This window comes from Leuciscus leuciscus (genome assembly GCF_965113295.1).
Source record: "Leuciscus leuciscus genome assembly, chromosome: 14".
Classification (NCBI taxonomy): Eukaryota; Metazoa; Chordata; class Actinopteri; order Cypriniformes; family Leuciscidae; genus Leuciscus; species Leuciscus leuciscus.
Genome location: NC_138738.1, coordinates 26,279,288 through 26,302,180, shown reverse-complemented (window position 1 = coordinate 26,302,180; position 22,893 = coordinate 26,279,288). Strand labels below are relative to the sequence as shown.

Here is a 22,893-nt window from a genome sequence, read left to right as displayed (position 1 = left end):
CATTTGTATTTTTGGATTGTGTTGTGTTGTAAATAAATCCAAACAATCTAAAAGCCATTCTTTTTTAAATCTCCTCATACTTTGTGCAAGGTTGCTCTGAATGACAGGGCCTGATCGCTCCTAATAGGGCAGTTAGGGGAGTGTCTTTGTCTTTCTCAGGTGTTGAATGCTTACATATTCATGAGATGATCACGCCTCTTCGCATATGGCTTTGTCACACAAAACACGTCTTAGAAATTTTAAATCAATATATTGTCTTATCTGAATGAGCAGTCAGGGTGATTTTCACATAGTTTTGGAGCAAATATTCTAGGCTATGTCATACAATTTTCAAAAGTCTTGTGAAGAAATAATCAGTATGGGTTTCATGGCCTTATTTCAGTGAGAATTTTTTTTGTATTTTCACAAACCATGCATAAATGTAATTATCTCAAAACTACAAACTTTTACATACATGCTGCTGATATATTATTGTAGCAGAGTTTGTGCTGAATACAGTGTAATTAGACTTTAGCCATGAAAATGTCACTAGTAACAGAAAAAAACACAAATGTCAGAGCATGTCAGACCACCTCCAGGGCCCAGAAAACAGCTCAGACCTCAGAGGGTTAAAAGCCACAAGTTTTTCTTTCTTATAAACTTCATCTTAACTCCTTCGTCATCGTCACCATTGTGTGGCTTCATTTGTCAGGTGGTTTGAGTCAAAACTTGTGCTAATATTAGTTTAATAATTGTTTCAGGGAGCTAGGAGTAGACAGCTCAATTTATTAAATTGCGGTCTGAAAATGAGCATTTCTTTACGGGGGTGAAAAACTCCGCCAGCGTGGCTTGGAGGTAAGACAACGACCTATTTGTAATATTTGCACTAGTCTGTCTCACTTGTGTATTATAAGAAATATCACTCACCCTATAAAGCCTACAACAATAAGAAAAGCAGTAGATAAGGCAATCGGGTTTCACTTTTATGTGTTTTTGTAGTGCTGTCATGCAAGCTATGTCTACAAAGGCTTTAACCAAATTTGAATATCCAGAAATATGATTTCTGAAGTATTTTGTATGCATATCCTGATGTGTCATATTTTGCAGTGTTAACAGTGCACTTATGTTAAGATTGCACCCCTGTGTTAATATTTTTCATAAGTACCCTTTTCTGCCTTTTTAGAGCTATTCTGGAGAAAATGGGTCTGCTGGGCCATACAGGCAAAAAAAAAAAAAAAAAAAAACTTTGCTGAAATGTATTGTGCTGTTGTTGTTAACAAGCCATGGTTAATTTGCTCTGCCTTAGGATTGCAAGTGTCCTGGGACATGTGAGGATGTGAGTGGGAAACCCACTGCTGAAACTTGGCCCTGGTTTGTCCTCATGGATGAGGTGTTGGGACAGAGGCATTGCACCAACTCCCCTGTCCTCATTGCCTCAATCCCTGAGGACACACCAGAGCCGAGTTCAGCAGTGGGTGCCCACGGTGAGGAGGAGCCAGGGGTAGCAGCACCAGCACCAGCACCAGCAGCAGCACGAAGGCGGCGAGACAGAGAGGACGAGTTTTTGGACTTGATCAGAGAAGACATGCAACTACAGAGGGAGGCAGAGGCGAGGAGAGCACAGGAGAGTAGGGAGAGGATGGACAGGCTGTTTTCTCTTCTTGAGAGAATGATTGAAAAATATATATATTTTTTCTATATATTCTTGTTTAACTTTTTTTCACTTATTTTTTAAAAGGAAAGAAAAATTCTGTAAATTTATTTTTATGCAACTTTAAATGTGTACAAGAGAATGAATTGTTTTGGACATTGTTTATTTTTTAATGACAGTCATAATTTCTACATGAAACAAATTCTTCTATACCTTTTTAAAAAATAAATAATAATTTTTTGTATTTTTGTATTTTTGTATTGGTAAATGAAAATCATTTGTTCTATAGGCTACGTAAATGTACTTTTTCCAACTATTTCCAACATACATTAAACCTATCAAAATCAACATAAACATTTAAATTTACAGTACATAAAATAAGAAAAAATTATGTAGACTTTTATTCAGCTGAGCAGGGAGACCCTGGTGGTGCTGCCGGACCGGGATGGCCACAATAGAGACCCTGGTAAGGCCTCTCTGCTGGTGGGACATCATCTGGGATGGTCTCCAGAGTGTTTGAGGGCGTATTTCCACTATCCACTAAGTTGTCTACCAACAGGTTTGCAGGGTTGACTCAATCGACGGCTGCCATGTCACTGAGATTTTTTTCAGAAAGAGTATATTTCTGAAAAAAAGTACTTTTAATAACTACTAATACTAGTTACTACTATTACTAATTGGGGATAAACTACTAGTCATATATTTCAAACCTTAGTTGAGGAAAATGATCTTGCATACTCTAATGTACTTAAGGTATCAATAGTAAAACGTAATCGGTTACTAACGTAACCTCGGTTCTCTCTAGAAGAGGGAACGAGTATTGCGTAAGTTAGCTTACGCTACGGGTAAAGTCATCTTTTCTCGAGATATGAAGCCAAAACATTATCCTTAATTTTTATTCATTGTCAACGCAGTGCAGCAGCTAGCAGACCTAGAGCAGGCTATCTAGCGCGCTCATTGGCTGCTCCGCGGCAACTGCAGCAGCCTACCAGTGAGCCTGGCGTGACGTCACGCCCAATGAGGGCGCACGCGCCCTCACGCGTCACAGCCCGCCAGAATGGGAGTGGCTTAGCTTATAAAAGGAAGGCTCGGAGGCTGATACCCTGGTTTTCGTCGACTGAAGCGAAATGAGCTCGTGGCGCGAGCACGGCGGGTTACGCAATACTCGTTCCCTCTTCTAGAGAGAACCGAGGTTACGTTAGTAACCGATTACGTTCTCTTACGAGAGGTTCTCTCGTATTGTGTAAGTTAGCTTACGCTACGGGAACCCCTTGTCAACGCCGTGCGCGCCCAGCATCCACTACATGAGTCCCAGGGGAAACCCGGGGAACACTGATAAGTGGGAAACAGGTGGCCGACAGATATTAGTGGGCCAACACATGTTCATAAGCACACATTAGGGGGTGTAGAGCGGCTCGGCCGGTCTATACTGACAAACCCTTTCTAGTGCAGCTCAACCAGGAGAGCTAAATCGAATAAGTAGCCCGCGCACAAAAGTGTGGGCAGGGCATACACACGACTTAGACTGATAGAAGTTTAGCCTGCAGGGCGGGGACTTCCAGGTTATAAAACCTAACAAATGTAGAGGGGGAGGCCCAGCCTGCCGCTGTACAAATGTCATGAATGGAAATCCCGCTGGACCAAGCCCACGATGAGGCCATGCCTCTGGTGGAATGAGCCCGGATGCCCAAGGGGCACTGCAGGTTTCTGGACGCATAAGCTGCCGCAATAGCGTCCACTATCCATCTGGACAGACTGTGTTTCGAGGCGGCGAGACCCTTGGTGCGCCCTCCAAACGAAACGAAAAGCTGCTCCGAGCGCCTGAAAGCGGCGGAGCGCGTGACGTAATTCCTCAGAGCCCTGACAGGGCAGAGGAGGTTACTATCAACCTCGCTGCCGGATGCCGGTAGGGCTGAGAGGGAAATGACCTGCGCTCTGAAAGGAGTGCCCATCACCTTGGGGACGTAACCATGTCTCGGTTTGAGAATGACTATAGAGTCATTAGGACCGAACTCAAGACACGCCCCGTTAACTGATAACGCGTGTAAGTCACCCACGCGTTTAACTGAAGACAGAGCTATCAGAAAAACGGTTTTGAACGTGAGGTATTTCAGATCCACAGTGTTCAAAGGTTCGAAGGGATAAGCTTTCAGGGCCTCTAGGACCAAAGACAAATCCCAGATCGGAACCGAGGGGGGCCGCGGGGGATTCATCCTCCTGGCTCCTTTGAGGAAGCGGATGATGAATTCATTCCTTCCTAATGCGCGGCCGCGCGCCGGGTCGGCGAACGCTGCAATAGCCGCAACATAGACTTTGAGCGTGGAGGGGGACCTGCCCGCGTCCAGCAGCTCCTGAAGGAAGCACAAAACCCACGAAATCCCACACGCTTGTGGGTTTAAATTATTCCCCGTGCACCACTTGTTAACCCTCTGAGGTCTGAGCTGTTTTCTGGGCTCTGGAGGTGTTCTGACATGCTCTGACATTTGTGTTTTTTTCTGTTACTAGTGACATTTTCATGGCTAAAGTCTAATTACACTGTATTCAGCACAAACTCTGCTACAATAATATATCAGCAGCATGTATGTAAAAGTTTGTAGTTTTGAGATAATGATATGTATGCGTGGTTTGTGAAAATACTAAAAAAAATTCTCACTGAAATAAGGCCATGAAACCCATACTGATTATTTCTTCACAAGACTTTTGAAAATTGTATGACATAGCCTAGAATATTTGCTCCAAAACTATGTGAAAATCACCCTGACTGCTCATTCAGATAAGACAATATATTGATTTAAAATTTCTAAGACGTGTTTTGTGTGACAAAGCCATATGCGAAGAGGCGTGATCATCTCATTAATATGTAAGCTTTTCACACCTGAGAAAGACAAAGACACTCCCCTAACTGCCCTATTTGGAGCGATCAGGCCCTGTCATTCAGAGCAACCTTGCACAAAGAATGAGGAGATTTAAAAAATAATGGCTTTTAGATTGTTTGGATTTATTTACAACACAACACAATCCAAAAATACAAATGACAAAAGAGCACATTGAAAACAATGATCCAAAGACAGAGACCTTTGTGCCATTCCTAAAAACATTGTACATACCTTTCATTTCCAAGGTGTTTGATTTTCACTTTACCATGTTCATGTACAGAGACTCAGCAGGACTCAGTTGCATCTGGTCCCTGAAAGAAAAAAAAAAAAGAAAAAACTGTGAACATACTGATATCAAGAGAAACTATAGGGCTGCACGATTTTGGGAATAGATTTTAGATTTTTCTGGTTAAAATTTATTTTTAAAATTCACAGAATACACACACACACACGTTTCCAACAATATATAATGAACACCAGGTTTGTTGTGCCTTGTAGGCATAGGCTACGCAGTGCTGCATAAAATAATAATAACAATAAATTAAATCTTCCAAAAGATTTCAAGAACAACTACGCTAGAGAAAAATATATTGATTATCATATGTTACTTCAAATGTTTCCATTCGTTATGATGATATGAAATGAGATAATAGTAAAAACATAAAGCCTAATGTTTGGTGCATTTTTCCTTTCAAACGCAATCGCACTCCAAAATATGATACATTAAAACCCACAGCGCGCTCCAAAATATGATACTCAAACCCACAGCGCGCTCCAAAATATGATACATTCAAACGCCATCGCGCTCCAAAATATTAAACATTATGGTTATACATATCTATGTTTGAGCAGATATCCACAAACAGTATTTAACAGGAAACACGGGTCTAAATAGTATAATATTCACCATATATCTAGCAACAGTTCAACTGCAATGTGAAGTTTATGCAACAATACCATAAACTAATAAGTAAGAATTTCTTACCTTACATCTTTCTTGTCTTCAAATCGCATTCTTCTTCTTCTGGGGGTAAATCCAATGTAAGCTCAGACGTGTCTTCCAAACTCGACGAAAAGCAGAGACTTGTGAAGTTTTTTGGTGTTTTGTGTTTGAGGTAACGAGGGCGTTCGCTTCCCATGTGGAGATTTGCATGTGAATCTCTTTTGCGCGAGTGGGCGTGTCGAATTAAAAAGTAATTAGCAAGCGTTTGAGATACTGGACATCCTGTTGGTTTTATACAAATTACTTAAACAGAGAATATTTGTTTTCAGTTTGAATCCGATCATTTAAAAGTACACACTTAAATGTGTATAAAGGTATATGGCTCATGAATGTGTGAGAAGTATTCGCTGAGTTTTGATTCAGTTTATAGACGTGCTCAAGAAAAAAAAGTTCACCGCGACGGAGAGGCAGAACGCACACCCTGTTTATTTTCTTTATTTTACAAAAGCACAATGTTTTGATTTGATTGTAAGTGGACACATACAAAAGTAGAAATATCACAGATTCTTTTTTTATATTTCTTTTTTCTGTATAACCATAAATGACGGAGTAATTTAAGTTTATGTTGCTGCTATGTGAAAAAAATCCAGCAAAACGCGTCGGCGCGTTTCTCGACCTCAGAGTGTTAAACACAGACCATTTTGACGCGTAGAGCCGTCTCGTAGAGGGGGCTCTAGACTGCGTGATCGTGTTCACGACCCCTTTTGGCAAATCAACGAGTATCCGTTGATTATCCACGCTTGCAGAGACCAGCGCTCTAGATGGGGATGCCAGATCGAACCGCGGGCTTGAGAGAGAAGGTCTCTCCTCACCGGGATCGGCCATGGGGCTGAGTCTGCCAGCCGCATTAAATCCGGGAACCATGTCTGGTTCTCCCAGTGCGGGGCTATGAGGAGCACTGAGTGGCGCGTTTCTCTGATCCTCCCGATCACCTGGGGTAACAGCGAGATCGGGGGAAAAGCGTACAGCGGGAGGCTGGGCCAGGCTCGGGCCAGCGCGTCCTCGCTCTTCGAGAAGAATATCGGGCAGTGGGCGTTGTCGTCCGACGCAAAGAGGTCGACTTTCGCTCTGCCGAACAGGCGCCATAGAAGCTGGACTGTCTGGTGGTGCAGAGACCATTCCCCGGGGGGAACGTTGTCTCTGGACAGTCTGTCTGGGCCGACGTTTAGGTGACCGGGCACATGCGCGGCTCTCAGCGAGCGCAGTGAGTCCTGAGCCCAAACGAGGAGGCGTTCCGCCAGTGCGCAGAGGATTTTGGATCTGATCCCGCCCTGACGGTTCACGTAGGACACCACTGACATGTTGTCTGTGCGAACTAGTACATGGTGTCCTCGCAGGTATGGGAGAAAATGTTTCAGTGCATTCTCGACCGCTAGCATCTCCAGACAGTTTATGTGAAGGCATTTCTCCCGGTCTGACCAGAGACCATAGACTGGTCTGCCGTCGAAAAGCGCGCCCCAACCTAGGTTGGAGGCGTCTGTCGAGATCGTTTTCCGGTGCGAGATAACTCCCATTGTAACTCCCCGTTGGTACCATTCGGCCGCCAGCCAGGGCTGCAGTGATTCACACTGATTCCCTGATTCACACTGACTCGCGAGCCGCCGGCAATCCACGCTCTGCGGGGCGCTCTCGCTCTCAGCCAGCGCTGAAGCGGGCGCATGCGCAGTAGGCCCAGCTGAAGCACCGCTGCAGCTGAAGCCATGTGGCCCAACATCCTCTGAAATGCTTTCAGGGGGAAACACCTGCCTTTCTGAAAAGACGCGGCGAGATGTCGAATACGGCGCGCGCGCTGTGTCGACAGTCTGGCCGTCATAGCCACCGAGTCCAGCTCTATTCCCAAAAGGAGATTGACTGACTGGGTATTAATGAGCTCTTGGTCCAGTTGACCGAGAGACCCAAGCTTTTCAGATGGCTGAGTAGCGCTAGTCTGTGGGATATGAGTTCTTCCTCTGACTGCGCTAGAATCAACCAGTCGTCCAAATAGTTCAGAATTCGCATGCCCTGTGTTCTCAGGGGGGCGAGGGCCGAGTCCATGCACTTCGTGAACGTACGGGGTGCTAAAGACAGGCCGAACGGGAGGACGGTGTATTGATATACCTGACCGTCGAAGGCGAATCTCAAGAATGGCCTGTGACGGGGTATAATCTGAATCTGAAAGTATGCGTCTTTCAGATCGAGAGAAATAAACCAGTCCCTCGGGCGGATTCGCGCGAGGATTTGTCTGGTTGTGAGCATTTTGAACGGCCGTCTCATGAGAGCTTTGTTCAAATATCTCAGATCTAATATGGGTCTGAGAGCTCCGTCCTTCTTGGGAACGAGGAAATAACGGCTGTAAAAGCCCGTCTCGGTCAGAGAAGGATGCACTCGTTCTATCGCCCCCTTGCACAATAGTTTCGCTATTTCTGTATGAAGCAGATGGGCTGCCTCTGTATTCACTCTCGTCTCGGTCCGTGCTCGAAAGCGCGGGGAACGGCGAGCGAACTGCAGCAAATAGCCCCGTTTCACAATGTTCAGCACCCATTCTGACACGCCGGGGATAGCTTCACACGCTTCCGCATGCATAGCTAGGGGTCGAATGGCCTCTGGTCCCGGCCGCTGCACTGCGCGGGATAGAGAACTCGTAGCAGAGGAATTTGCGCGGTGCGCGCGCTGTCGATGCTGAGGAACGGGAGCTCGCTGATAGCGATAACTGGCTGGACAGCACTCAATGACTCGGTCACTTGGGACGGAGAACATTTTGCAGTGAGAAACCCGTGACGCGAGAGCGGCGTGGGTGTTAATGTGTTTATCAGTAAGTGTGCGCGCTCGTGAGCGGGCACAGGGCTTACATTCATAACACGGCCAGTGTTGGGGAGCTTTATGTGATCTAACCCCCGGGGCAGCTGTGTGACAGAGCGGGCAGTGGGTAGGTGTGAGCACTGACTCGTGGGTACAATTCCTACGCTTCTCACTCGAGCGGCGCGTGCCCGCTTTGTGAGAGTGAGATCTGTGAGAGACACAGGGGAGATCGTGCTTGTGTGTAGGGGTGAACACTGGGCTGTGGGCACATTTCCTACACTCAAAACACCGTCGGCGTGAGCCGAATAACCAGAATTAATACTCTTTTTCAGATTTCTCTGGGTCGCTGTGCGAACGGCGTTTGTGTGCAGGCGAGCGAGTTGTGTAACTGACTCGTTGGCTGCAAAATACACATCTGCAGTCGCCTTTTAGGTGACTGACAGGGCAAAATGCTTTGAAGGCTCAAATGTTTAGACTCTCATAGTTACTCAAGCACCATCATATGAGCGGGAGGGTGCGAGGGGCGGGTTCACTTCTGCATGTGAGAAGCTGGCCGCGAGCTCGGAGCAGCGAACAGCATAAAACACTTTGCCGCCAGAGCCGGACTCGAACACGGGACTCTGGCGCGAAAACCTAAGATTCTGCCACTGAGCCACAGGGGGAGAATACATAGGCTATCGGTTCGCGCGAGCATATCATAGAGCGTCGGCATGTTTCGTGTCGGCGTTAGCTTGCAGGCGTGCGTGCATTGTAACAGGCTCGTTTACTGCAATATTAATATTTCCAGCCGCCTGAACTCAGAGGGGACTGAGAAATGTGTGAGAATTGGAGATTGGCCCGGCCTCAGCGGGGCTACAGTACTCTCTCTCCTCCTTTCGCCGGTGAGTGAGTCACGCGGGGTGCTGAACATTGCTCGTGACCGTCCGATCTGACATCCCTTGAGAACGACGCAGTTTGCGCGGCACAAGCAAAGGGAGAGAGCGCGGGAAGCGGGGCGAGTAGCCAGAGAGCGTCATCATGTTTTGCAGGCGTGCGTGTACTATAAACAGGCTCGTTTACTGCAGTATTGATATTACCAGTCGCCTGAACTTGGGAGGGGACTGAGAACTATGTGAGACATGGCGGTCAATCAAGCCTCGGCGGGACTCACGCACTCTCGTTTCTCATTTCGCCGGTGAGTGACGGGCGCGGTAGCTTTCTTGTAACGTAAAGAAAAACTAGCCCCGTGATCGTCCGCTTCTGCAATCCCTTGTGAGCGGCACGGTCTGCGCGGCTCGAGCAGAGGGAGAGAGCGCGGGAAGAGGGGCGAGTAGCCAGAGAGCGTCATCATGTTTTAGAGGCGTGCGTGTACTGTGTAACAGGCTCGTTTACTGCAGTATTGATATTTCCAGTAGCCTGAACTTAGGAGGGGACTGAGAAATATGTGTGAAATGGATGTGAAACACTCCTTTCTCCTTTCGCCGGGAGACGGGCGCGGGGGGCGGGGTAGCTTTCTTGTAACGTAAAGAAAAACTAGCCCCGTGACCGTACGCTTCTGCAATCCTTTGTGAGCGGCGCAGTTTGCGCGACTCGAACAGAGGGAGAGAGCGAGCCCCGTAATCGTCCGCATCTCTGACATCCCTTGTGAACGGCGCAGTTGCGTGGCTCGAACAGAGGGAGAGAGAGAGCGGGGAGTGGTGCGAGGCATTTGAAACAACGCCTCGTAGGAAATTTCTCTTTTAGAAGCGAGAGTGTGTGTCGCAGCGGCGAACACACACAGCAGTAAAAGGATATGACGCCGGATAGATCTAAGACAACTGAACGAAGCGCTTTCAAAACGCCGGTTCAGAATGCTCACAACCAAGAAAATCCTCGCGCAAATTCGCCACGGGGACTGGTTTGTGTCAATAGATCTGAAAGACGCGTATTTCCAAATACAAATAGCGTCACGTCACAGGCGATTTTTGAGATTCGCCTTCGAGGGCCAGGCTTATCAATACACAGTCCTACCGTTTGGCCTGTCCCTAGCACCCCGTACATTCACGATGTGCATGGACGCAGCCCTCGCTCCCCTGAAACTTCGGGGAATGCGAGTTTTGAACTACTTGGACGATTGGCTGGTTCTAGCTCAGTCACATACAGAGCTCATAGAACACAGAACCATTTTACTCGAACATCTCGAGAATCTGGGTCTCAAAGTCAACTGGGCGAAAAGTTCACTGAACGATCTGGTCATTCGGTTCCTTAGAGGAGCTAAGAGGTTAAATCCTCCCAGACCTCCCTCAGTCCCCATATGGGACCTTTCTACGGTCTTGGAGGCCATGAAGGGTGCCCCATTTGAGCCAATCCAATCAATAGATATCAAACACTTGTCTTTCAAAACGGTGTTTCTTCTGGCTCTCGCTTCAGTGAAGCGCATAGGGGACTTACAAGCGCTCTCAGTGAGCGCGACGTGTATGGAGTTTGGGCCAAATGACTCGAAAGTCATACTCAAACCGAGGCACGGGTACGTCCCTAAATCCCTCAACACACCGTTCAGGGCCCAGGTGATTTCCCTGTCTGCCCTGCCGGTCTCTAACGAGGAGAAGGACGCCAGCTTCCTTTGCCCGGTCAGGGCGTTAAGGGCTTATGTGTCCCGCACGTCTGTTTTCAGACAGACGGAGCAGCTCTTTGTTTCACTCTACGGACGTTCTAAGGGACTCGCCGTGTCGAAACAGAGTCTATCCAGATGGATAGTCGATGCTATAGCGCTGGCTTACACCTCTAAGGGCTTGCAGTGCCCATTAGGTGTCAGAGCGCACTCCACGAGAGGCGTGGCCTCGTCGTGGGCTTGGTCTAGTGGGATTGCCTTGCAAGATATCTGTATGGCGGCAGGCTGGGCCTCCCCGTCTACATTTATAAGGTTTTATAACCTAGAGGTTCCCGCTCTGCAAGCTAAGCTGCTTTCAGTCTAAAAATCGGTACTGTCTGCCCCGAGTGCGTCCGGCCCAGAATACCGAAATGGCTTGAGCAACGCTCGTTTTAGATCGCGCAGCTCTATGGGCAGTGTGTAAGACCCACTATATTCATCAGTCCAGGCCGGGGTCGCCCTGACTGAATAAAATACCATCACTATAACTGTTTCTTATAGGATGCTACATTATAGGAATGATGCTATTCTAGCCACTCTTCCTGGGATCTCTGTGAGTCACTTATGATCATGTACTACATGAGCCCGGGCACTTGCCCTTGGGACTTTGGTGCTGGATCTTAGCATGCACGGCGTTTTACACTGTTTCCCCTAGCGTAAGACTTACGCAGTACGAGAGTACCTCTCGTAAGAGAACGTACTCGGTTACTAACGTAACCTCGGTTCTCTCTAGAGAGGAAACGAGTACTGCGTATCTTGCCGTGCCTGCGCACGCTCCGGTTCGCTCCGGCGATGAAAAACCGGTAAGCTAGCCTTTCGATGCTATATTTATAGCCCCAGGCCACGCCCGTTTCGGCGGGACGTGACGTATTGGGCGCGAAGCGCCCCCATTGGTGCTGACGTCACGATAGGGCCTTATCGATAGGCTGCTGCAGTTGCCGCAGGGCAGCCAATAGGCGCGCAAGCTGTCTCGCCTATGTCTGCATGCTGCCGCAACGCGTTTTACATTATTTCAAAATTAAGGATAATTTTTTGGCTTCAGTATCTCGCGGAAAAGAGATTTTCCCCTAGCGTAAGACTTACGCAGTACTCGTTTCCTCTCTAGAGAGAACCGAGGTTACGTTAGTAACCGAGTACGTTTTATATTCAAACAGGGTTGAAAAACCTGTATGTTCACCATGGTCCATTTGTGTACATAATAAAAATAATACACTAGCCTACAAAATCGCATCAAGGTAAGATGTAAGTGAACATTTGAAACTTTGAAAAAAAAAAATATTAGGGGTATATCATATACATTGGGGTATATCATATAAACAGTTTAAAGTGTAATCCGCCAATTCAGGACACAGCCTCTGAATTGGGACAGCAAATCAGCATAATTTAGCTGGCCATGGTCTTGGCTAAGCCAAAAATACATGATCCGGCAGCGCCGGGGCTGAAACATCCTCACCATGTCCTCCAGTAAAATGTAAAACATAAAAATGACAATAGCCAATTCTGGCTCCATAGCTGTTTACAGGTTTACATAGCATTATCAGGATGGCAGCTGTCCTCTCGCACTGTTGCTTGGCGCCAGGAGCAGTAATCGGGAACACCTGGTTGTGCAATTAGGAAATCCTACGAAGGCTACATGGTGCGTCCTTCGAAGGACACATAGGCTGCATCCTTCTAAGTCTGCGGCCTTCGAAGGATGCAGCCTTCAAATTGGGACACAGCTTGTATTGGTACACTATTATTACAAAAATGTATGCAGAGTCATAATGCCTGTCATAATAGTAGAATAAGTACTCTTTAGCTCTAAACTAAAGGGGTAAAAACCAGGAAAATTTTATTATTTATACTGTAACTTTACAGTATCAATAATTACATTTTCCTGGTTTTTACCCCTTTAGTTCCACAAACTTTACATTTTGTTCCCTTATACTTACACGTACGTACTTTATAGGTACACTATAATTACCAAAGGTTATGCTGTAAATTTGTTTTACTCAGGCAGTACTTTGCAGTTGAGGTCTTCAAGGGTCCACTTGGATCCGAAATCCTGAAGTCCGACCCGACCCGGTTCGGGTCCAAAACTTCGACAAGTGCCTTGGACACTGGTCGGATTCAATATTAGTGGCCTCGGGATCCGGGTAATTAAAATAAATGTGCACCGACTGGACCTGTGAAGACCCAAATTCTTTAGAACTATATTGGGCATTTAACTAAATTGTATTATTTAAAACAATTATATGACAACATTATTATCTCACTTTTTCTAAGTTCTCTCTGAATCTGCGCTTCTACATGCAATGGACTCTACTCACGATTGCTTCCGCATTTTGACTGAGTTGCTCCACATTTTTTCCTATTGTTTCAACAGGCGCTGTCAGCATGGATTTTAGAATCACTGCTGGCAAGATCTTCCACTGATTACGGTGAGCGTTGTCAATAGAAGTGGCATCTCTCACACCCTCTAGTAAGAAGGAGAAAGGCTTTGAATAAGATGTTTCAAGCTATGTCAACAACTTTGAGGGCAAGTATTCTCAAGCTAACAAGCTACCTAGCTTCGTTTGTGACAGTTCATACTCTAGTTTTCTGTTTAACCTTATTATATCTTCTGTTTGAATAGTTTCACTAATGTTATTATGTATTATACTAGTATAATAGTCATCTAATTTAGTTTTTATCACACTATCACTTTTATTTTTCCAATCCACTGGTCCAATAAAAGCCAAACTCAGAAATAACTTTAATAATTTTAAGTAATAATAAATAAGTAAATAAATAAATCAAAGTAATGGAGCAGTGGCAAAATCAGTCAGCAGGACACCATGATTTTTCCTGACTGAATGCGGGGCTGCAGGCTGTGGACACGTCAATGCCATGTCAGGTTAGAAATAAAATGCCGTCGGACTCTGTCTAATTTTATCGGGTCTGTCTAGGGTCGGGTTTTTCTTCAATTCACTTATTTCAAATATAAAAAAGTACTTAGTGCACCTTCAAGGCAGGTAAACAAGTGAAGATGACCTCTCCTAACCTGCGCAGACTGGCAAAGTCCTGTTTTTTATAATAATCGAGTAGTAGCATAGTCCTCTCTCTGCATCTGCGTCCATCCACCTCAAAGTTCTCCTCCTGAAGGGTAGCAGTAATAATTTCACCCACCCTTGCCCAGATCCGGCCTGACTCTTTAGAAGTGAAGGGGTTCTGTGCTATCACCTCACGTAGAAGCAGGATGTCATGACGTGCTGAAAATCGCACCTGACGTTTACGGGGATTAGAAGAAGGTCCTGCAAGAGAGAAACCTGCAAATGGACAGAATATCTGTGAATATTCTTCCATATACTGTATCAGCATTAATATACCTTAGTAACACTGTTATTAAAGTGAGGATACAATTATAGTCCGTACACGTTTTTTTTCTTATGGTGTGCTCAAGTCATGTAGAAAACATCGCATTTACCAGTTGAATGCACATAAACGCTGTCAGTCAAGTACGAGTGGTAAGCTAGGGATTCTTGCTGCCTTCACGTCGGAATAATTGTAAATACGAGTTTCCAGGTTAAAAATTGGATTTCAACACCCTCTCATGTCATATTTACCACTGGGAAGCACGGGGATAATTTTGATACCCAATTTCCCGAGTTGGGCGTGCCATAAACATTAAACATGACGGAGGGGAGAACGATTGCTGCAGTGACTGGTATTCTTCATTAGTTATTTCACAACAACTACATCGCCTTATCTTGTAATTAAAGTAATGCATATTTACATATACAGTAGGTAGTCAACCAGAATGCCTATTACCGCTAAGCTAGCAGATGGTCCTCACTGCAGAACACGAAATCCAGGGGGAGGAGTTGGATCCAGATCCAACTCCTCCCACCTTACATATACCTAAACCTACCCATCTCCACCCCCTGATCCCTAAACCTACCAATCTCCACCCCTTAGATCTGGATCCAACTTTGCCCCCTGGATCTCGTGTACTGCAGTGAGGTGCTACTGAAGCTAGCCGTAAAATAAAACCAGTCGCATTTCAAAGTCGTTCACGAAATGACCGGCACGTGGTGCAAAGGGACATTTTGCAAAACAGTTGCAATTGCCGCATTTTGAAACGTAAGTGGGGCTAATGTCAATTAACAGTAAGGATGAACTACTACAACTATATGGTAATTTCCAAATAAGCCTACAACAAACATGAAAAATAAAAAAAGAGCTATTGACATTTGCTGTAGCCTACAATAATGAAACAACCTAATATTTAGTGTAGTTGAAACTGCATGTTATAGTAATAGGCCAATTTTATTATTAAATAAAGAAAGAAAATTTGGTTAATGTTGTTTAAACAAACGATACAAACATAGACTATTATTTGAACGAACAGTGAACTATTATATCTCTGTTTGTAGGCTATCTGTTTATAAAAATAAAAAAAAATAAAAAAACACACAGCACAATGTATTGTAAAAAAACAACAACTTTTATTTCCAGAAGAATTAGACTGATTATATATAAATAAATAAATAAATAAATATAAACAAACAAAACAGAATAAAACAAACTTTTAGAACAAAAAATAAATAAAACAAATTAAATAGCCTATGCCTATAGGTTACAACAGAATTGGTTAATTTAACGAAAGCAAAAATTTATATGTAATAGTACATTTTAAACCGAATAGAACAAACTTTTAGCACAGAAAATAGAATCAAAAGTTAAAAATAGAGACAACAACAATATAGCTGAGGCCTATATTTCATATTGCAGACGTTGGTGGGCAATAGAACCCTATTCCTCGGGGGAGCAGTGCAATAACATATGAACAAACAAACAAAAAATACACCAAAATACCATCATATCTCGCAGTCAGTGAAAATAAATTAAGTGTAATGACGCTGATTATTTTTACTATTCTATTGAGGAATGAGACGAATGAAGAGCAATTCTCTCTCCACTTCTGGGCTCTCTAGTAAATTCGGGGTTGAGTGGTAGAACTTAGATTTCAATGAAATGCAATTCAATGAAAATTCCTTTCAGAATAAATCTCTCGATGTGTCCAAATATGCCCTATCTTAATTAAATTATAAATATTGTAGCTAATGTAGCTATTTAAAGATTTTTCATTTAAAGGTGCTCTAAGTGATGTTGGGTGACGTCACTTCTTGTTGACGTTTAAAGTATAGTCAAACAAAACAGAGGCTAGCTAGACCCTCCCTCCTCCTCATCCGCGCACTAACCCCCCAAAACCCACCCCCAAATCCTTCTTGTCGGTTATTGGCTGGGACAGTTTGTTATGTTTCATGGTGCAGGTTAGCCCAGTTTGTTTTTCTTGCCGTTTGTGGAGCCTGGGGTGTCTACAAAACGTACCGCGTTTTTTTACAGTGTGTTCAGGGGACAGGCAGCTAGCAGATGGTGAGGAGATGTTTGCTGTATGTGACAAAAAATGTTTTGCCCTAAAAAACGTGTGACATCGCTTCCTTAAAAAAAAAAAAAATTGAAGTATTTAATCCAGTTGTTTCAACTGGTTTTGAAGAGTTTTAGAATGTTAGAGCAGTGTGTATGATTGTCAACAATCTGGCCTTATTTAAACATGAACTGTTGACGAAATGTGTTCATGCCAACTAAATGATACAGTGCGCTTTAATTCGCGATCAACCTCATTTTATTGTAGCCTAAGATGAATTCAACAAGGCATTCTTTTTCTTTGAAGCAACAAAGTCTAAATAATTTGTTACAGTTGTTTTTTTTGTAATTGGTGTGGATGACATGCAGTGCCATATACAGTATTATTAGCTGTAGGCCTATGATGTGTTTCTACCCTGAAACATTTAATTTCAATAGAGACCCGGCGCACGCAGTGAGGGAGACAAAATAAACTTGTTAAAAAGAGAACCAGAGCGTCTGCGAGAGAGAGGCAAAGAAAAATGCCCGATATTACTTTGCTGCTTTGTATTATTTTCATTTTGTAGCCTACTGTTTTAATTGTATACAGCAAAGCTGCAATTTTTTTGCCAAAATTAAAAAATGTCGCAAGAATAGGGTTCTGTATTTTTCATTTTGCTTCGGAGAAACGCTAAACTCGACTTGTTTTAAATTGATAAACTGTCCCGACTCTTTATTTAAACCTTGAAATGTGCGATGCGGTTTTAAACTGAATTAATTTGAGTGTTCTTTTACATTTTCATTGGTTTTTATATTGAAAGCAATACTATTTAGATACCCAGTGGGCACCTTGATATCAATTTGACGTCAAAAGTTAGTCAAGACTTGATCAAGATACTGCATATAATTTTAAGGTCAGTTTGAAAGGCAATGTCTTCCAGTGGTAATTAGGTGAAAAGAGAAAGTTAATACCCTCACTGAAATTGGTTTATGTACAGTATATGCAGGTCAATATGTTTGACATTCAGTTTACATCAAATCAATGTCATTGCTTTTGACGTCAATTTTGATTTGCATATTTGACCTTTTTTTTTTTTTTTGACATCAATTTGATGTCTTTTCATCATCAATTGCCCACTGGGTAGTCTGCTATTTTTTGTAGAAGTAAACAAAATCAGTATTTGTTTCCTGATTTGTTCAATGCATGGATCTTGTTTTGAAAATGTTCTTTCGTTGCTAAAGCCGGGTATCACTGTCAGTCATCTCAATTTCGTGAATGATTCACAAAACAATAATTTAGCAGATTAAAGACGAGGATCGTCATCTTCATTTTCTGATGCGATCGGCTGATAATCGACAATCTGCCTTCAACAGCACCTTCGGGTTTTGTTGTCTGTACAGCACAACAGAGGCTTAAACTGGAATGTAGCAAATTTATGTTGTAATGTGCCATTATTAAATAAACAAAACGCTTGACTTTATAATGTTACCTATTTAAGCATCAAGAACGGTAAAACATAAACGCTGTCGGCCAACATCGGTTAACAGCATGTAGTCTGGTCAATGTTATCGTCAAAACGCCTATTAATAAAAATAACAGAAAATGAATAACAAAGCTCCGAAAAGTGTTTTGAATCAATAAATGAACATTTCAGAAGTTTTTATTTTTGGACAAATAGCCTATTTAACTACAAACAAAATTATGAGGATAGTAGAGCTGAGATTCGAACTCAGACCGTTTGAAGCACATGTGGTAGCGTTGACCACAAAGCTATCGCCTGAACTTTGATTTGTGAGCATGAGCTTAACTTCTTATTCTTATGCAAAGCCTCATTGATGTGACATTTTTCTATTGCAATGTTTTATGTTGAAATGTTTTCATTATTTATTAAAGAAAATTATGCTAATTATAACAACCTACTGTATACTGTACAGTACCTAATGCTAAAACACAAATGGTGCCGATTAACATCGGTTAGCAAGTCCTGACAATGTTTTAATTTTACGAGTCTTGTTATGTTTCAGTTCATAAATCTAGGCCTACTAACAAATTAAAATAACACGAAGTATAAGATGCATAACCTTGACAAACTAAATTAGCCAATAGAAAAACTGGGCACACAATGTTACATTTAGCCTACTTTGCTTACATTTGCTGCAATAATAGAAGCCTACATTTGTTTCAGTTCTAAATTTGGACTGTGATTTCAGTATTGGGGATTATGAATTCGTTTAACTATGTTTCACTTGAATTTATTTGCTACCAGTTCTCAACGAGCGGCGGCAGATTACACAATGAATAGACACTTTTCAAAGTCACTACACATCCCAATTTGACAAAGTTTAAAGGTTGTATCAGCGATTTCAGGCCCAAAAAAGGCCCAAACACAAATTATCACATTCATCTAATCTTTCCTAACGATCCGCTAGCTGCCCACCCCATAAGCAGGCCGTCAAAAAAACGCGCCTCTGTAGGCAGCCTTGGCTCTGAGATCTGCACATAAAAACAATTGGTTTCACCAACCACTCAAAACCAAAATAAATAGTGTTCCATCCAATCACCGACAGGGGGTGGGTGTTGTGAGGTTTTGCGCTCGTGCACGGCTGCACGTGAAGTCAGAGAACACGAGCGCAAAACCTCACAACACCCACCCCCTGTGCAGTGGCCGGTTGCATAAACATAGCCATAATGTTAAGACAGTGTCTTAAGTTCTAGTATGACCTACTAGCAGTTAGTCAGGGGCAGTCAGTCTTAGTTTTCGGTATCAAAGTAGGCTTACCTATGTTTTTATGTAACTGATTTTAAAAAGCTATGAACCGTTTTAAAGAAAATAAATTGATGTCTAACTTGTAAGGCTAGTCTTAGAGGTGTATGCAACCGGCCCCAGATCTCAGAGCCTAGGCTGCCTGCAGAGACGCTTTTTTTTTTGACGGCCTGCTTATGGGGCGGGTAGCTAGCGGATCGTTAGGAAAGATTAGATGAATGTGATCATTTATGTTTGGGCCTTTTTTGGGCCTGAAATCACTGATACAACATTTAAGTATTATTCTGGTTGAGTACCAACTGTATGAATAATTATTTGAAGCACATTGTACAGTAAAAATAGCCTGTATTTGACTGAAATTCCAGAATAATCAGCAAGCTATCTAGATAGGTGAATGTTTATTGTTGTCAATGAATGGGAGGCTAAATATCATTTTGGCTTTATAAGCATTCTACAAAATAGGCATTTAGAAGTGGGAAATAGAAAATATCCAATAGCACATGCAGACAGCATTTATTTTAGCCCCATAATCTTATTTGTCTATACATTTAATTTACTGGCTTTTTAAATTTAAAATTTAAATGTAATTTATAACAAAATATGCTAATTCCCTGCACAAAATATAATATATAATATAATAACAAAATATAATATATTGTAATATATATATATATATATATATATATATATATATATATATATATATATATATATATATAGTTTACAGTGGCTTCATAAATTATAATTAAAAACATTAAAATTGTGTAGTTCATTAAGAGAATGTGCACCGCCATCTTGCTCCGACATCTTGCTCCGACGTAAGTAATTTAAATGCACCTGAAGTCCTAATCAGGACTTCCTAACTCATAAAATACGAAATTCCCAGGAGGACTTGAATGCATCATTGGTCCCATATGGTACAGATTTTAACTAGTAAAGAAACACAGCTGTAATTATTGCCTATGCGTTATTCTTTATTGTGTCAAGTCACCTTTATTTAGCGCTTTATACAATACAGACTATTGTTTCAAAGCAGCTTTACAGTGATAACGGGAAATTAATGCAACAAAGATTGCTTTGGCTGTACTGCAGCTTTTGAAGAAAGTCATTGTCCAGTAAGTTGATTAATTTCCGTTGTAAAAATCATAGTTATCTGGAGAAAACAGACGTCATCGTCCAGCTCAGTTCAGTAAGTTCTCTGTCAATTTTGTCTTTGTGCATAACTATTTTGAGTTTTGACCATTATGTTTACTAACATGTTACTTTTAATAAGACAAATACACTGTTTTCTATAACAAATATCGTCATGGTGCCTTTATTGACTACTGACACGGCAGTGCAGCCTGGCTTTTACAGCTCGTAAATTGTATGACGTCGCTTATAATTGTATGACATCGTAGTGCAATGCAGAAGTAAAGACTAGGCTATATCTCCGCGGAGTCCGCACTACAGAGCATCTGAATAAAACAGGTTCTAATGATTCTAGATTCAAGATTCAAGAATAGAATCAATGCATTCTATTCTATTCAAACGTTGAATAGAATATTCTATAGATTCTAGATTTAAGACTACAATCAAAGATTCCATTCTATTCAAAGGTTGTGGTTTATCGGCATGGCAGGTCTTACCGCGTTCCATGTCTTCCCGTCTGTATTTGTGTCAGCTGATACGCACAAACTGCTGAGGTCACTGTACACGTCCGCTCACCAGTACAGGTTCCATTCTGACGTGTACCTCAACTTCTCGGGAAATCTGGCATAACTGGAAGATAAAGGAATGCAGGTGCACTGTTCATCCTCAAGGGGGCAGAAGATGATCAAATTAAGTCATTTTGACTTAAAACGAGTTCATTAACATGAACTGAGAATGAACAATACTTCTTCAGCATTTATTAATCTTAGATAATATTAATTTCAACATTTACTAATGTCATTAAAATCAAAGGTTGTATTTGTTAACATTTGTTAATGCACTGTGAACTAACATGAACAAACAATGAACAGTTGGATTTTTATTAACTAACATTAACAAAGATGAATAAATACTGTGACAAATGTATGGCTCATTGTTAGTTCAGGTTAGTAAATACATTAACTAATGTTAACTAATGAACCTTATTGTAATGTGGTACCAAAATATCTTAATTTTAAAGCTGTGCAGTCAGCAAATTCTTCTTTTTAGTCAGAACTGGACCAAAACCGTGCCATAATTGTGCCACTAGTGAGCAAATTCAGAAAAAAACAACAACAAACAGTTGTGGTCCATCTGTGAACCTTAGGCCTATGCAATTCTTGTATGGTCAAGTTCTGTAACATGCTGATGGTCCATGTGGCTGATAGACCAAAAGCCATTATTTACCCATATTTACACCACACTTATTTTTTATTTAAAATGTCCATTACAAAATTGATTCACAGTAATTTTCTCTATTTTTTATTAAAGAAAGCATTTTAAACAACAGAAGTGTGCTGATATTGGTGGTGATGTTGGAATCTATCTATAACATTCAGATTTAATATATTAAATTAATTTAAAAAAAAAATACTTTACAAGTACAAATGAATGTGTATGGTTCGCATCAGGGCAAACAGGAAGTTCTTGGCCGACCTCTGTGGTCGCATCAAGGCAGACAAGGAGTTCATGGACCACAAGGCTGGGCTCTGGGACAGTAGCTGGAGTGGATTCATGGACTGAAGTGGACTCTGGAGCGGACTCTTAAACTGAAGTGCAGTGCATGGCCCAAACACACCAAATGGCCATCGCCGTAACAGGGAGTACAGTTGTCAGTGGGACCACCTCTGGGACCTCCAGACTTGATGCCACTGCAGAGATACCAACTGCATCAGCGGTGTGTCTTCTAGGCTAGATTGCAGTCTCAAACGCCTAGGGGTTACCTTAATGGCTTCATGTGCAAAGTTCATGACGCCCGGGAACACTGACGCTCTAGCATAACACCCATGATGGCTGGAGACTCTAGCATGGCGTCCATGTTGGCTGGGGGCTCTGGTGTGGCGACCATGATGGTTGGGGGCTCTGGCATGGCGACCATGACAGCTGGAGGCACTGGCGTGGCGGCCATCTTGGCTGAAGACTCAGGCATGGCGGTCATCGTAGCTGAAGACTCAGGCATGGTGGCCATTTTGGCTGAAGGCTCTAGTACGGCAGCCATGTTGTTAACTGGCTGTGGTGTGGCAGCCATGTTGTGAAACAGCTCTGGTGTAGCGGCTATGTTGTGAAACGCCTCTGGCATGGGAACCACAGGGAAGGAAGGTACATATAGCATAGGGCTAGCAATCATTAAAACAGGATATGCTGGTGATCGTGGTGGGCCAGGTTCCAAGGTGCATGGTGTTGGAAAACAAGGAAATGCTGTGAGTCTTCACAATGAGATAATGAACAGACAGGGTTTATATAAGGCGAGTAAACAAGGTAATGGGTAGCAGCCGAATGCAATGAGTGTTGAGTCCGGGCAAAGGATGATGGGTAATGCAGTCCATGACCGAATAACAATAGTCTAGGGAGGAGTGCCCTCTGATGGCTATCAAGGGCACTCCAGCTGGTGGCTATCAAGGGCACTCCAGCTGGTGATTGCAACACTTGGCTCTTTAATTAAACATTTTCTGTCCTGACTGAGATTCTACTGGAGATCCACCAATGTTGTATAACCATCATATTTAAACTGCCTAGCTAGTACATTCTGTTGATCCTTGATACATTTTTTCTGACATTCTTAAAAATACCAGCACACAAAAAAAAAAAAAAAAAAAAAAAAAAAAAAAAGTAAGATCACTGCATTTGACACTCACACTTCCTCTGCCTCTTTACTACTAACAGAAGACAAAGAACAGCGAAATTTCATCTGATTA

At 42.7% G+C, this 22,893-nt stretch overlaps 1 protein-coding gene across 1 annotated transcript in view; it reads right to left on the bottom strand.

Moving 5' to 3' along the window:
- The window catches only part of LOC309474425 (uncharacterized protein), a 32,942-nt gene extending 12,169 nt beyond the window's left edge, over positions 1–20,773 (bottom strand). Inside the window, exons 1-2 of the mRNA XM_082137006.1 lie at positions 20,656–20,773; positions 13,918–14,182 (exon numbers count right to left, since the gene is read on the bottom strand). Coding sequence (XP_081993132.1) covers positions 13,918–14,182; positions 20,656–20,665 — 275 coding nt within the window. The 5' untranslated portion in view covers positions 20,666–20,773. The remainder of the gene's footprint in view (positions 1–13,917; positions 14,183–20,655) is intronic.
- Positions 20,774–22,893: the final 2,120 nt, after the last annotated feature.